At 44.8% G+C, this 15320-nt stretch overlaps 1 protein-coding gene across 2 annotated transcripts in view; it reads right to left on the bottom strand.

Moving 5' to 3' along the window:
- LOC115467819 (interleukin-1 receptor type 2-like) overlaps nt 1-13843 on the bottom strand; it is a 29283-nt gene extending 15440 nt beyond the window's left edge. For both annotated transcript variants that reach the window (XR_003941761.1, XM_030199306.1), the window contains exons 1-4: nt 13763-13843; nt 8770-8835; nt 5675-5740; nt 3503-3644 (exon numbers count right to left, since the gene is read on the bottom strand). Coding sequence is in view for 1 of the 2 variants with exons in the window: in XM_030199306.1 (XP_030055166.1) it covers nt 3503-3644; nt 5675-5740; nt 8770-8835; nt 13763-13796 (308 nt within the window). In the remaining variant the exon portion in view is untranslated. The remainder of the gene's footprint in view (nt 1-3502; nt 3645-5674; nt 5741-8769; nt 8836-13762) is intronic.
- Nucleotides 13844-15320: the final 1477 nt, after the last annotated feature.

Below are 15320 nucleotides of genomic sequence, written 5' to 3'. Positions count from 1 at the left end.
GTTCTGCATTTGTCCCTTTCATCTGGCTTTGAAACAGAGGTTCTCAACCCCAAAATACTAGGACTAGGGGGCATGCAATGAAGCTACAATGTAGTAAATTTAAAACGAATTGGAGAAAATTTATCTTCACTCAACGTGTAATTAAACTCTGGAATTCGTTGCCAGAGAATGTGTAAAGGCGGTTAGCTTAGCGGAGTTTTAAAAAGGTTTGGACAGCTTCCTAAAGGAAAAGTCCATAGACCGTTATTAAATGGACTTGGGGAAAATCCACTATTTCTGGACTAAGCAGTATAATATGTTTTGTACATATTTGGGATCTTTCAGGGTATTTGTGACCTGGATTTGCCACTGTTGGAAACAGGATGCTGGGCTCGATGGACCTTTGGTCTTTCCCAGTATGGCAATACTTATGTATATGTGCTTATGTATGTATATGCCTTGTCATACATTCTGTGACTGGTTGCAGGGGGCCTGGCTGTTGTGGGGTGGGTCCCTCAGTGATTCCCCCACCCCTGAAGGGTGGCCTAGCATTTGAGTACCGGCACCTTTTTCACTAGAAAAAAACGCACTGGTATTATCTATCTCAAATCATCCGGCACTTGATGTCATAGGACTGGAGCAGTGATGAAGATACTCTTCGACATGTCAAAGTGAGTTTTTACAGATTTATATTTCAACGGTTTTTTATTGATGATGTACCACGTCAATCGAAACCAATAAAGTCAAACATTTTGTAAACATTTAGTCATGTCATAATTGTACATGTGCATCTAGTCTAACATCATCATCATTATTTTACATCCTTTCCTCCCCCTTCCCCCCCCCCAACCTCCCCTTTATTTTACTCCTTTACCTTTATCTACTTACTAGTAAAAAAGCCCCGTTTCTGATGCAAATGAAACGGGGGCTAGCAATGTTTTCTTCTGTGTGCATGTGGGAGTGTGTGTGTCCCTGCCCTCTGGCCTCTCTCCCCTCCCCCCTCTGAGTCCTTCACTGTTACAGAGCCAGCGATTTGATTTCGTGCTCTGCTGTTTTCCTTCACTGACTGTCTTACAGAGAGGGCGGGGCAGACACTCATAGGGAAACCGGATATCTCACGATTCTCACCCCCTTCACACTTCCGGCTGGAGGCTTCATAGAACGTTGGTGTTGCCTTTTATATAGAGAGATTTCATGGTAATTATACTAGCAATATCTATTACAGGTCTTAACCGGTCCAAAATCCGGAGCAAATATCTGCTGGATGTCTCACTATCTAGGACGTATCCAATTTGTTAAGCACTGCACTTCTAGCCTTGTGGGAGATATTTTGTAAATATTTAGACCATATATTAACAAAGACCTTTCTTTTCTTTGGGTTACCGTAAGCCTCCCTGGCCTCCCAGAGCATTAGCTCATGGAACCTATTTCTCCAGTACCAAAAGGAGGGTGGCTCAGCCTGCGGCCAATGTCTGAGTAGACATTTTTTTTCCCTTACACAAGAATAACTCCTGATTTTTGTCTGAGATCCCATAAGCATTGTTTTTTACAGATTTAAACAAAAAAAAAAAAACTTTATTAAATTTGAGGACAGCCTTCTCCGTGGGCTGTGAAGCAGTTTACAGCAAGATGAAACTACTACTACTAGTCTGTGTAAATCCATAAAACATATTATGGGATAACCTTTGAAAAAATAATCTGATGCTGGATAATGTACGCTGCCTTGCCCTCTGCTCCTGTGCCAAAGGGGTATTTAACCCCTCCAGTCGGTTCAAAACTCTGCTGCCCGTCTCGTCTTCCGCCAGGGTCGCTTTACTCTTACTACCCCTCTCCTCAAGACCCTTCACTGGCTCCCTATCCGTTTTCGCATCCTGTTCAAACTTCTTCTACTAACCTATAAATGTACTCACTCTGCTGCTCCCCAGTATATCTCCACACTCGTCCTTCCCTACACCCCTTCCCGTGCACTCCGCTCCATGGATAAATCCTTCTTATCTGTTCCCTTCTCCACTACTGCCAACTCCAGACTTCACACCTTCTGTCTCGCTGCACCCTACGCCTGGAATAAACTTCCTGAGCCCCTACGTCTTGCCCCATCCTTGGCCACCTTTAAATCTAGACTGAAAGCCCAGCTCTTTAACATTGCTTTTGACTCGTAACCACTTGAAACCACTCGCCTCCACCTACCCTCCTCTCCTCCTTCCTGTACACATTAATTGATTTGATTTGCTTACTTTATTTTTTGTCTATTAGATTGTAAGCTCTTTGAGCAGGGACTGTCTTTCTTCTATGTTTGTACAGCGCTGCGTATGACTTGTAGCGCTATAGAAATGCTAAATAGTAGTAGTAATCTGTTCCCTTCTCCACTACTGCCAACTCCAGACTTCGCGCCTTTTGTCTCGCTGCACCCTACCCCTGGAATAAACTTCCTGAGCCCCTACGTCTTGCCCCATCCTTGGCCACCTTTAAATCTAGACTGAAAGCCCACCTCTCGTAACCACTCGCCTCCACCTACCCTCCTCTCCTCCTTCCTGTACACATTAATTGATTTGATTTGCTTACTTTATTTATTTTTTGTCTATTAGATTGTAAGCTCTTTGAGCAGGGACTGTCTTTCTTCTATGTTTGTGCAGCGCTGCGTACGCCTTGTAGCGCTATAGAAATGCTAAATAGTAGTAGTAAATCTGCCTAGATGTTTCTTTTGTAGATTTGTGGTGTGTTGAATAATAAATTTGAACGTGAACTTAAACATCCAACTCCCAATACTTAAATTTGGGTTTTACAAAATGTGACCTTCTGCTAGTGTCTGGTTTGGGCACAAGTAGGGACTGGACGAATGTCTCCCAATAGCATTCAAAGGATGCATTTGAGAGTGATTGGGAAATACTTTTATTGGTGATATCAACCGTATCAGGATTCTGCCTCCTGATACAGTTGATATCACTAATAAAGCTGTTTTGCTCTCACTCTGAAGTGTGTCCTCTGAATTCTATCAGAAGACGATTCACCCATCCCTACCTCTGTCTACTTGCATCATATCCGCAGGGCCGCTTTGACCTTTCTTGTTTTGCGCTGTTTAGTTTAGAGTATCTAATGATGAATTGATTAACAAATGTTTAAAATTTAAAAAAAAAAAAAAATTAGAACTGCTTTCCATCTTACACCCTGGGGGGAGGGGGGGTGGTCTCGTGGCTCATGTAATGACACAAGGACCAGATTGGAGGAAGGATTATTTAAGGAAAATAAACCAGCAATGCTGACGGGGTGATTCTGCATTTCAGGGTTGGGAATAGTGATCAGGGTCATCGATAAACATGTAACTCAACCAGCTTTTTCCAAATCCTTTTCCAAAGATTTTCAGGCTGAGAAAAAGGAAGTAAAAAAAAAAACCAAGGACGGGCCAAACCTTACACTTGTTTTCCTCCAATAAATTGGGATTCTTGTTCATCCCAGGGTGCCTCTGACCATCTCGTAGAGCAGAAATGTAGGCGGGGAGGATTGGTTAAGACAATGTCTTTCTTACCTCTCCTGTACCTTGCCCTCTGTCACTCGCCCGTCCGGGTACTGGTTCTCCACAAAGGTGCCATTAGCCAGCCAGTAGATGAGCTGAAAGGGCAATTTCCGCTTCCGGAACTGTGCTGTGCAGTTGATTGTCAGGGCTTTATCTGGGGAAGGATTGGAAAGTGGCAATTAGGCATTAGCATCTGTTTGCGAGTCCTGCATAAACCCCCCAGCTCTTTCATAAGTACATAAGTACTGCCATACCGCCCATCAAGCCCAGCATCCTGTCTCCGACAGAGCCAATCCAGGCTTCAAGAACCCAGCAACCCCCCCCCCCCCCCAAAAAAAAACCAAAACTTAATTCTTAATAATGTTCAATGGTCTTTTCCCTCAGGAATCTGTCCAAACTCCCTTTAAATTCCGTAAGGCCAGTTGCTGTCACTACATTCTCTGGAAACGAGTTCCAGAGTCTGACTACACGCTGAGTAAAGAAAAACTTTCTCCTATTTGTTTTAAATCTACCATATTCTAGCTTCATCTTGTGTCCCCTGGTTCTATTGCTGTTTGAAAGTGTAAACAAATGCTTCACATCTGTCTGCTCTACTCCACTCATTATCTTGTAGACTTCTATCATATCACCCCTCAGCCGCCTTTTCTCCAAGCTGAAGAGCCCTAACCTTCTCAGCCTTTCCTCAAAGGGAAGTCGTTCCATTCCCTTTATCATTTTCGTCGCCCTTCTCTGCACCTTCTCTAATTCCTTTATATCTTTTTTGAGATGTGGCGACCAGAATTGTACTGTATATGTCTGGTAGTGCTATAGAAATGTTTAGCAGTAAACTTCCCGTGTGCAAAATCTACATCCCTCTGTTGTCACAAACTCCACCCTAACCCGTAACAGTTTGGTGCTGTAGGTGCAAAGGACAGCCATTCCCAACCCAGTCCTCGGAGCACTCCTAGTCCTGTCGGATTTTCAGGGTGCCTCAACTACATGCAAATCTCACTTATGAATATTCATTGTGGATATCCTGAAAACCCGATGGGACTAGGTGTGCCCCAAAGCCTGGGTTGGGAACGGCTGGCATAGGAGCTCAATCGCAGTAGAACACAATAAGTACATAAGTAATGCCACACTGGGAAAGACCAAGGATCCATTGAGCCCAGCATCCTGTCCACGACAGCGGCCAATCCAGGCCAAGGGCACCTGGCGAGCTTCCCAAACATACAAACATTCTATACAAGTTATTCCTCGAATTGTGGATTTTTCCCAAGTCCACTTAGTAGCGGTTTATGGACTTGTCCTTTAGGAAACCGTCTAACCCCTTTTTAAACTCTGCTAAGCTAACCGCCTTCACCACGTTCTCCGGCATAATGCACTAGATTAAAAATGTGAAAAAAACAGTCAATCTTACAATACAAGTGCAGCATCACAGCAGATGGTCAGAGCACCCATGTTTGAAAACTGACTGACAACGTTGACACCTCTTGTGTTCTGAGGCATGAAACTGTGTTGCATTGCAAAGCACAGTAGTTGCACTTTTGAGTAACAAACCACAAAAAAGGCGGAAGATAAACCAAAACAGACCAGAAAAACCACAGGGAGTAAGAGCACCAGAAAAGTTTAATAGGACCCTACACGGTCCGTGTCTCGGCCAACAGGCCTTCCTCAGGGGTCCTGAATCTGACATTTACAGGTGCACCTCCGAGATACTCATAAAACAAAAAGCTAAATGTCCAATGAAACTTGAGACCGTCACAAAAATGCTAGGGCTCAAAATGATCAGCACCCACCCGCTAGTCCTGCCTAATAGTGGACAAAAGCGCGTATGCTAGAGAAAAAAGCGCTTCTGTCATTTAGCTTTTTGTTTTATGAGTATCTCGGAGGTGCACCTGTAAATGTCAGATTCAGGACCCCTGAGGAAGGCCTGTTGGCTGAAACACGGACCGTGTAGGGTCCTATTAAACTTTTCTGGTGCTCTTACTCCCTGTGGTTTTTCTGGTCTGTTTTGGTTTATCTTCCGCCTTTTTTTGTGGTTTGTGTCTCATTTTACGGGAGATTTGGACCTTCCTTTGGTTTGTTTGGCACTTTTGAGTAACACATTTACAAAAGCCCACAGTCTCAGGATGTTCAGTTTCCTTGTTACCATGCAGTAGTGGAGTGTGCGGGGGGGGGGGGGGGGGGGGGGAGATCAGTTACCTAGTTCTGCATCAGCGGTTTTATTTGTTTCGATGATCTTTGGTTCTCGTTTACTGGCACCACCCTCTGTAATTGGAAGAAAGATGTTTAAATAAGGATGCACATGGTATTACTTATATCCGCTCACTCCACCCCATCACCAGCAAGAGGAGAACTTACAGCACCCATCCTTGGTTTTCGGTGCAGAGACCCATAGTGGAAGCAGAGCTGGTGCAGGGGTAGTGGACGCCCTAGTCTGCAGCCCCTGGCCTCCGCCCCCATAATATACCTTTTCATAATTAAATAATCATGATAAATGACAAAAACTGCCTATCAAAATGCAGGTTAAAGCAGGTGGTGATTGTTTGAGGTTGTTTGGCTTTTGGACCTATTGTTTTGCTCTTTTGACTGCAACTGTTCTTTGCTGTCTCTAAAAAAACTTCCAGTCTAGATGACTACCTAGTCTTGCCTAACGGCTGGGCTCTGGAAAAAGGATTGTATCAGAGCAACGCACTCAGATTTCCAGTTTCATTAAATTATTGGCATGACAATTAGAAAATAATCCATAAGGGGGGAAAGGGAAATGGGACTTGATATACCGCCTTTCTGAGGTTTTTGCAACTACATTCAAAGCGGTTGACATATATTCAGGTACTTATTTTGTACCAGGGGCAATGGAGGGTTAAGTGGCTTGGCCAGAGTCACAAGGAGCTGCAGTGGGAATTGAACTCAGTTCCCTAGGATCAAAGTCCACTGCGCTAACCACTAGGCTACTCCTCCACTAGCAACATTCCATGTAGAAGACAGCCCTTGCAGATCAGCAGTGCAGCCGCACATGCTTCTGTTTCTGTGAGTCTGACGTCCTGCACGTGCACGACCGCATTGCTGATCTGCAAGGGCAGGCTTCTACATGGAATGTTGCTAGTGGAATAGCAACATTAACATTCCATGTAGAATCTCAAATAGCAGCAACAGAACCTCAATAATTGCAACATTCCATCTAGCATCTCCAATAGTAGCAACATTCCATGTAGAATCTCAAATAGTAGCAACAGAATCTCTAATAGTAGCAACATTCCATGTAGAATCTCAAATAGGGAAAGGGAAATGGGGCTTGATATACCACCTTTCTGAGGTTTTTGCAACTACATTCAAAGTGGTTTACATATATTCAGGTACTTATTTTGTACCTGGGGCAATGGAGGGTTAAGTGACTTGCCCAGAGTCACAAGGAGCTGCAGTGGGAATTGAACCCAGTTCCCCAGGATCAAAGTCTGCTGCACTAACCACTAGGCTGCTAAAGAGGTTAATAAGAGGAAAAGTATTTAAAAAAGTAAGGACAGTAACAATTGTATAGCATACAGAAAGGGAAAATGCCAGATTTGAGTACTGAGGTCGTGCTCCTTCCTTGAACTTAAAGTGCAGGATCCCTTCCCCCTTGTTAAATCAGAGATAAAAGGGGGTTAGAACTGACACTAAATGACCACCTATTTCCAGTGGCATAGCTATGGTTAGGCCTGGGTGGGCTGGGGTCCACCCAGAATTGTGGCACTCTTGCTCTGACTGCTTGGGATCCCTAAACCCTGCCAGCTGAAGACTTCCTCCTCGGGCAGCCAGCACTCTTCCAAATGGCTGATGCTGACACCGGCCCTTCTGCTCATGCTCAATTTTCATGCATGAGCAAGCCCTGAACAGTCATGGCCTGCCGGGGGTGGCGTCACCTCAAGGCCTTTGTATTATGTCTTTTTTGTTTTGCTGCATTAGCATGCGGCCACTGAAAAAAAATCACCCTAGGAAAACATACCGCTTTCTATTATGGATATGCAGCCACCGCTGCCCCTCCAACTCAGGATGCAGCCACTGTTCTCCTCTTGGGACACATGTAGCTGTCGCCCCTCGCTCACTCAGGCTGCCACCGTTCCCTGACCCCTACTTTCCTGTGTCTGCGTCTGCTCCTCCCCAGCCTCCTAGGGGTCCCGGTGCTGGGGTCTGTCTCTCTCCTGCTCCTGTGTGCCGGGAGCAGGAGAGAGACAGACCCTGGCGCCGGACCCCCCTTGGAGGCTGGGTCTGAGAAATGTTGCCTCCCCCTGCTCCCCCTCCTTTTGGCGGCTCTGGATACGCTAACTAATGTCAATGCATTAGCTGATTGGTGCATCCTTATCCATTCTCCATGCCTGACATGCCAAAAAAAAAAGGAATATAAAAAAATAATATCATATGCTTAGCACATGCAGGTGGCAAAACTAATGCAAAATGCTTGAGTGGAATGGATCCTCAGGAGCTTAGCCGAGATTGGGTGGCAGAGCTGGTAGTGGGAGGCAGGGATAGTGCTGGGCAGACTTATACGGTCTGTGCCAGAGCCGGTGGGTGGGAGGCGGGGCTGGTGGTTGGGAGGTGGGGCTAGTGCTGGACAGACTTATATATTCTGTGCCCTGAAAAAGACCGGTACAAATCAAGGTAAGGTATACACATGAGTTTATCTTGTTGGGCAGACTGGATGAACCGTGCAGGTCTTTTTCTGCTATGTTACTATGAGTGGGTCCTGCTTGAGGTCATTTTTGCTGCATTAGGCATGTTAGCAGCTTAGTAAAAACACCCCTGTTTGTTGCAAACATATTTCCTTTTCTTTAAAGAAAATGGAAAAATCAGAGGAAACAAACCATTAACACAAAGAGCAGCATCTGCAGAATTATTCATCTTCAAATACATGTTTAATTCTGTCCCACTGTTCTGACAGTAAGTAAACTGGGCCACTGCTGCTCTGGCCCTTCTGAATGCAGCAGGGACATTTGGAAAGGGGACACCCCCCCCCTCCACCCCCCTCCAAATAGCAAACAGAGTGAAATCTATTCTAGATCAGGCAGGTTCCTATTTTGCAGAAATCTAGGTCATACCGCTGCCACCGCGCTGAATCCACATTCCCTTTCTCACACACAGACTCTATGCTTTCACTTTGGGGCAGACTTATACGGTCTGTGCCCTGAAGAGCACAGGTACAAATCAAAGTAGGGTATACACAAAAAGCAGCAAATATGAGTTATCTTGTTGGGCAGACTGGATGGACCGTGCAGGTCTTTTTCTGCCGTCATCTACTATGTTACTATGTTATACTTTACCTGGATTTGATGCACACAGAGCAGAAACACAGAGCAGCAAAAGGGACAGGAAATGAAACCTGGAGCCTGAAACCAGAAGGAGATAACACTGTAACTAACATCTCCAGCAGTAAAGCCAACAGCCTAGAAAAGTAGCAAAGGAAATGCTATGCAAATGATATGCGCCCTGTTAAAGTGACAGCAAGGCGGATGTGCTTAGCGCAGAAGCGTTTCACGGTAAGCCCAGCTCCTGTGCGCATGCGCCAGGCAAACCCAAACGTGAAGCAAATATTGGTGTCTGTTTTTTGCACCTTTAAATATAAGCTTTTCAATTTGTTTTTTGTTTTTTTTAACTTGGAAGGACTTATATTTAAACCCAGGAAACAGGCACCAATGTGTGCTTTCACCTGCTTTGCTCGGACTGATGCACATTTGTTTTTTTTCAATTCTGCTGCTTAGGGACTTGCTTGGGCTTCCTTCTGCTTTGAAATTGAAGACAAAATGGCAGATTTTGAAGAAAGAATCATGAGAAATCCTCTCTTCAAACCCCCTAAGGCCTGCTCCGAGCTGGCTTTGCTTTGTGTGCTCTTCTCTGAGCATTGGGAGGGAAGAGGAAATGAGCTCATTAACATGCATTTGATTGCTTTGGCCTGCTATTTAAACTCATTTTTTGTGCACTCGTGTCCCATGCTACTACTACTACTTAACATTTCTAGAGCGCTACTAGGGTTACGCAACGCTGTACAAATTAACGAATAAGGACGGTCCCTGCTCAGAAGAGATTACAATCTAAAGGACGAAATGTCAAGTTGGGGTAGATGAGATTTCCTGAGAAGAGATGTAGTGATTAGGTGCTGAAGGTGACATTGAAAAGGTGGGCTTTGAGCAATGATTTGAAGATGGGTAGGGAGGGGGCCCGGCGTATGGGCTCAGGGAGTTTGTTCCAAGCATGGGGTGAGGCGAGGTCAAAAGGGCGAAGCCTAGAGTTGGCGGTGGTAGAGAAGGGTACTGAAAGGAGGGATTTGTCTTGAGAGCGGAGGTTACGGGTAGGGACGTAAGGGGAGATGAGGGTAGAGAGGTAAGGAGGGGCTGCAGATCGAGTGCATTTGTAGGTGAGTAGGAGAAGCTTGAACTGTATTCGGTATCTGATCGGAAGCCAGTGAAGTGACTTGAGGAGAGGGGTGATATGAGTATATCGGTCAAGGCGGAAGATAAGACGTGCGGCAGAGCATTCTGCACTCACTAATGTTGGCGCTAGTCCATTGGGAAATGGCCTCTAGTGCCTGCGTTTGCTTCTGAGCATCAGGACCTACATGTCTACCTGATCAACCCCTACCCCTCCCGTCTCTACCCCACCTCTTTCACAGGAGTGGTGCTGCAAACGCAGAGAAAGGTGAGGGAAGACAGGCATCCACCCCTCCCGGGATGCAGAAATCTGTTCATTTGGAGGAACCACATCGACCAGATTGTCAGACCATTTTCCTTTCTTGGATGCAGATTCTGCACTTCCGTCGCATTAACAACAGACTTGAAAGCAATCAACGAAACAACTATCTTTTGAAAATCTCTGAAAACATTCTTCTTCAACAAGGCCTACAATTGAGAACCTATCGCCTCACTAAGTCACCTCACCAACCCACTCAATTATGAATGCCCAACTCTATAACTACCCTAATCACTCTTTTCCTTCTTTTCTCTTCCCTTCCTTGATCGCTACACATTACTAACTGTATCTGATATTCTGAAATGACAATGTTAACAAATCTGTGTAAGCCACATTGAGCCTGCAAATAGGTGGGGGAATGTGGGATACAAATGCAATAAATAATAATAATTAATAATAATAATAACTGGTATCTGCATACAGAAAATGCAAATACTTTGCTTTCCCCTGACCTTGACTTTGCGTTACAGCAAATATTTCCATGACATCTTTCCAGCGCTTTGAAAAATTTTGATTAAGTACCTTAGTTTCTCGCCTCTCTTTCTATGAGTCTGTTTTCATCCAGACCTTCCTCCCATCGCCCCCTCTCCCCCAAATCAGAGGAATTCCCTGTTTTTGTTTTTTAAAATCTGCGTGATGCTTGCAACAACAGCAGGAGCAAAGGAGTGAGCTCCTGCTGCTGGGTCAAGGATGAATTCTTGGGGAGGGGGGTTCTGGTATTCAGGGAGCAATAGCTGGGAATGGAAGGGGCTGATGCTGGGGGGAGGGTGGGAGAAAGGGATAGGTATCAGGGCCGGTCCTAGGGTCTCTGGCGCCCCCTGCAGACTATGAGTTGGCGCCCCCCCCCCCACATCTCCTTTCTCTCTTCTCCCACCCTGCCCCTGTCCAGCGATTCTCCTTCTCCCTCATCCCCCTCCCATTTATGGCCACCTGCCTGCCCTCTTCTCCCCCCAACATCACCCTTTTTCTTCTTGACACCCTGCGTGGTTTGTCTTTTTTTAATTTACCTCTGTCCCAGCGGCCGCATCATTTCAAAGCCCTGCCTGTCTCTAGCCTTCCCTCCCTTCGTGAGTTCGTTCCCTCAGAGTCCCGCCCTCAAGGAAATAACGTCAGAAGGCGGGACTCTGTGGAATGAACTCATGAAGGGAGGGAAGGCTAGAGACGGGCAGGGATTTCATATGACGCGGCCACTGGGACGGAGGTAAATTAGATTTAAACCCCCAAGGGTGGCACAGTATGGTGGCACAGCGCCGCAGCAGCACCCTTGAAGGCAGGCGTCCCCCTGTGGTGCTTACCCCGCTTACCGGGTTTGACTGGCCCTGACAGGTATGAGGGGGAGAGGAAGAAGCAAGAACTTATGCAGTGCAAGGTGAAGGGGAGGGAGTGAAGGGACTGATGCTAAGAAGGAGAGAATGCAGGGCCAGTTGATGAATATTAGAGAAATAGATGGGGATACTGGGAAAGGGGTGAAGGAGGCAGGATAGCAGATACTGGGGACATGGCTCCTGCCCTTGCCACAACCTCCAGCCGCAGTCTCACAAGACTGCAGTTAGAGATCGTGGCGACCATTTTGGCAGTTGAGAGAACGCAGCCAGGAGCAACTGGGCATTGCTTTTGCTCCAGCCACCCACTAAGACCACCAGGGATGGACACTAGTCCCAGGTAAAGTGAGGGGGGGTCTCGCATATGAGAGAGGGCAGGAGGGGGGAGGCTTGTTCTCTGCGTGAGAAGGGAAGGAGAGGGGGGTGGGAAAGCAAGGGCAACCACCATAAAGTTTCGGTTCCAGCTGAAAAATGCACTGGCATTTTCAGCTGGAACTGAAACAAGGCTGAAGTTGAAAGCCAAATTCCTTCGTCCTCTAACCTTAAGTCCAAAAAGTGGGTTAGCTATATGGCACTTAAGCTACACAACCAGCTTCCTTCTGGTCAGAGGCCATTCTCACAGTATGAGTCTTTTTGTACTACAACCTATGGAAATGCCCTGATCAGACCTCTGAAAAGATGAGAGAAACAAAGGAAGCCATTCTTCAGTTCCCCAGAGCCTGGGTGTTCTAGGCTGTGATGGAGATGGACTGCTCAGTTGAAAAATGAGGTGGTTCTGTTCCAGCCTACAAACACCCCTCCTGACTTTGGACAATCCAGTCCCGGATTCACTGGAGCCTCAATTGTCCCCCTTCTCCCCGCTTAAGTGTGGATATTAATGACAATTCAGTTGCAATTTCTTCAGATAAACGCGCAGGCTTAATTAAGTGTTTAATAAAAACATAATTGAAAGAGTCACTCTGGGATTTGACTTTTACTATGCCGTCTTCTGTACAATCGTTGATATTTAAAAATACAAATGTAATTAAAACTCTTTCTGAGGCTGCTCTTACTCAAACACAGGCAATTACTACTACTTAACATTTCTAAAGCGCTACTAGGGTTACGCAGCGCTGTACAATTTAACATAGAGGGACGGTCCCTGCTCAAAGAGCTTACAATCTAAGAGACAAGTGAACGTAGAACGTTAATGTTAAATGTTAAGTAGTAGTAGTAATTACTAAACAAGCCTTGGAAGTGAAATCACTAACTGAAAGAACTCAGAAAATGGAACTTGTGGGTCAAACCCCGATGAGAGAGAAGAATTTCACTTCCAGACGCTTAGAATATTTGGAGAACCAATCCAGGAGACTTCATTTGAGGCAAACTAATTTTCCTAAATCACCTTTAATTACACCTATACAAATGGTTACAAAATATTCGATGGAGATTTTAGGTATGTCAGAAGATTCATTGCCACCCATAACTCGGGCGTATTATCTACAAAGTAATATTAACAAATTTACCAGGAAAGACTCATCCCCAAGGAGGAGAAGCAATGAATGTTACATCTTTTTTTGGAATCCTCGTTAGAGGTTATAACTCAAAGGACAACTATGTTGGACCTCTTTTGTCCTGGAAATGGATAGAGATGCAGATTTGAAACTTTCTTTTCGTCATTTAGATTCTATTTTGGGGGGAGGGGTCTAAAGTAAGAATTTATCCTGATATGTCTAGGGAAACACAGAAAGGCGAAAGGCTTTTTTAGCCTTACGTGCGAGGACTCTGGCGGTAGGTGGAAATTTTGTACTAAAATTTCCTTGTGTATGTCGTATGCTTTTTCAAACTAAACAATTTCAGGTTTTTTGACCCTAAACAATTAGAAGAATTTTTATTAAGTAAAGACGAGGTTTAATGTGACTGTTTAATTCCAGATGATGCACTGAAAGATAGCTTAGGATAAGCAACCTGGATGAACTGCTGTATTATTGTAAGGTTATTTCCAGAAAACTATTTATACCTTCTTGGATCAAATTTCCTAAATATTGTGGTCGTTAAGATTTATTTTCTAGTTAATATATTTTATATAAAGTTCAGGAATGTATTTTCCAATTTCCTATATTGTCACTTATATAGGTGTATAATAAGATTGTATAAAAGCTATAAATAAAATAATTTAAAAAAAAAAACATAATTGAAAAGGAGTAGGGTGGACTCAGTCTCTGCTTTGACTGTGCAGTTAGTAGTAAGTTGCAAAGTGCTGACTTACCTAAGGCCATCTGGCTGAGGTCTGTGCTTGGCATCCTCTGACTTTCTGCAGCTCTGCAGTGTGATGCTGTGAAGGGCAGGCTGAGGAGGACTCGGGCTCTCTCTCTATTTATGTGGTTTTAAGATTCCCCCATGATGAGTCAGCTCTTGCACGCTAAGTCATTTCAATCTAATTTAGTTTTTTGTATTTAAAATGATATCCTACTGTTATGCAATCAGTTACTAGATAGCAAGTGCCGTTGACCTTTAAAGTAGCCGAATATCTGGGAATTTTAGGAATTTGAAACTGAAAGTTGCTGGAAGCTGGACCAGGGGGCTGGATTTGGCCATTCGTATACAACTCTCCCCTCAAGGAAGTCTGGAGAAAGCAGATTTAGGATAAGATACCCGAAAAGGGAATTTCCTCAGTCCCCAGGCAGGAGGGCTCCCTGCCATTGCTCAAAAATGATATCTATTTTATTGTATTTTTTTATTTTTATTACATTTGTACTCCCCCACGCTTTCCCACTCATAGCAGGCTCAATGCGGCTTACATATTATATACAGGTACTTATTTGTACCTGGGGCAATGGAGGGTTAAGTGACTTGCCCAGAGTCACAAGGAGCTGCCTGTGCCTGAAGTGGGAATCGAACTCCCCAGGACCAAAGTCCACCACCCTAACCACTAGGCCACTCCTCCACTGTTGCTACTATTTGAGATTCTACATGGAATGTTGCTATTCCACTAGTAACATTCCATGTAGAAGTCGGCCCTCACAGATCATCAATGTGGCCGCGCAGGCTTCTGCTTCTGTGAGTCTGACGTCCTGCACGTATGTGCAGGACGTCAGACTCACAGAAACAGAAGCCTGCGCAGCCTTCTACATGGAATGTTGCTAGTGGAATAGCAACATTCCATGTAGAATCTCCAATAGTAGCACCATTCCATGTAGAATCTCAAATAGTAGCAACAGAACCTCAAATAGTAGCACCATTCCATGTAGAATCTCAAAGAGTAGCAACATTCCATGTAGAATCTCAAATAGTAGCAACAGAACCTCAAATAGTAGCAACATTCCATGTAGAATCTCCAATAGTAGCAACATTCCATGTAGAATCTCCAATAGTATCTATTTTATTTTTGTTACATTTGTACCCTGCGCTTTCCCACTCATAGCAGGCTCAATGCGGCTTACATATTATATACAGGTACTTATTTGTACCTGAAGCAATGGTGGGTTAACTAGCAGCCAAACATGGAGTTTGTGGCTCTTCTAGCCAAGGACTGTCTCTGGGACAGCTGGACTAAAGGGGGTGGGGAAAGAGGGGGCAAAACTTTCAAAACTAAATAGAGGGAAAGAGCTGAGCAGGTATCAGCAGAGCTCTCAGGACAAGATTTATCTCTTAATGCTCTTGGAATAAGTTATTGTAGGAAACGTCCATAGGGCGTGGCTGCTGATGCACGGATAAGTGGGTGGAGAAAAACCTACCGAATTCTACTTATCAATGGGACTAGCGTTCAAATTCCACTGCAGCTCCTTGTGACCTTAAGCAACTCACCTGCCTCTCATTGCCTCAGG

This window comes from Microcaecilia unicolor, chromosome 4, assembly GCF_901765095.1.
Source record: "Microcaecilia unicolor chromosome 4, aMicUni1.1, whole genome shotgun sequence".
NCBI lineage: Eukaryota > Metazoa > Chordata > Amphibia > Gymnophiona > Siphonopidae > Microcaecilia > Microcaecilia unicolor.
This window is presented reverse-complemented; position numbering and strand designations above follow the sequence as displayed.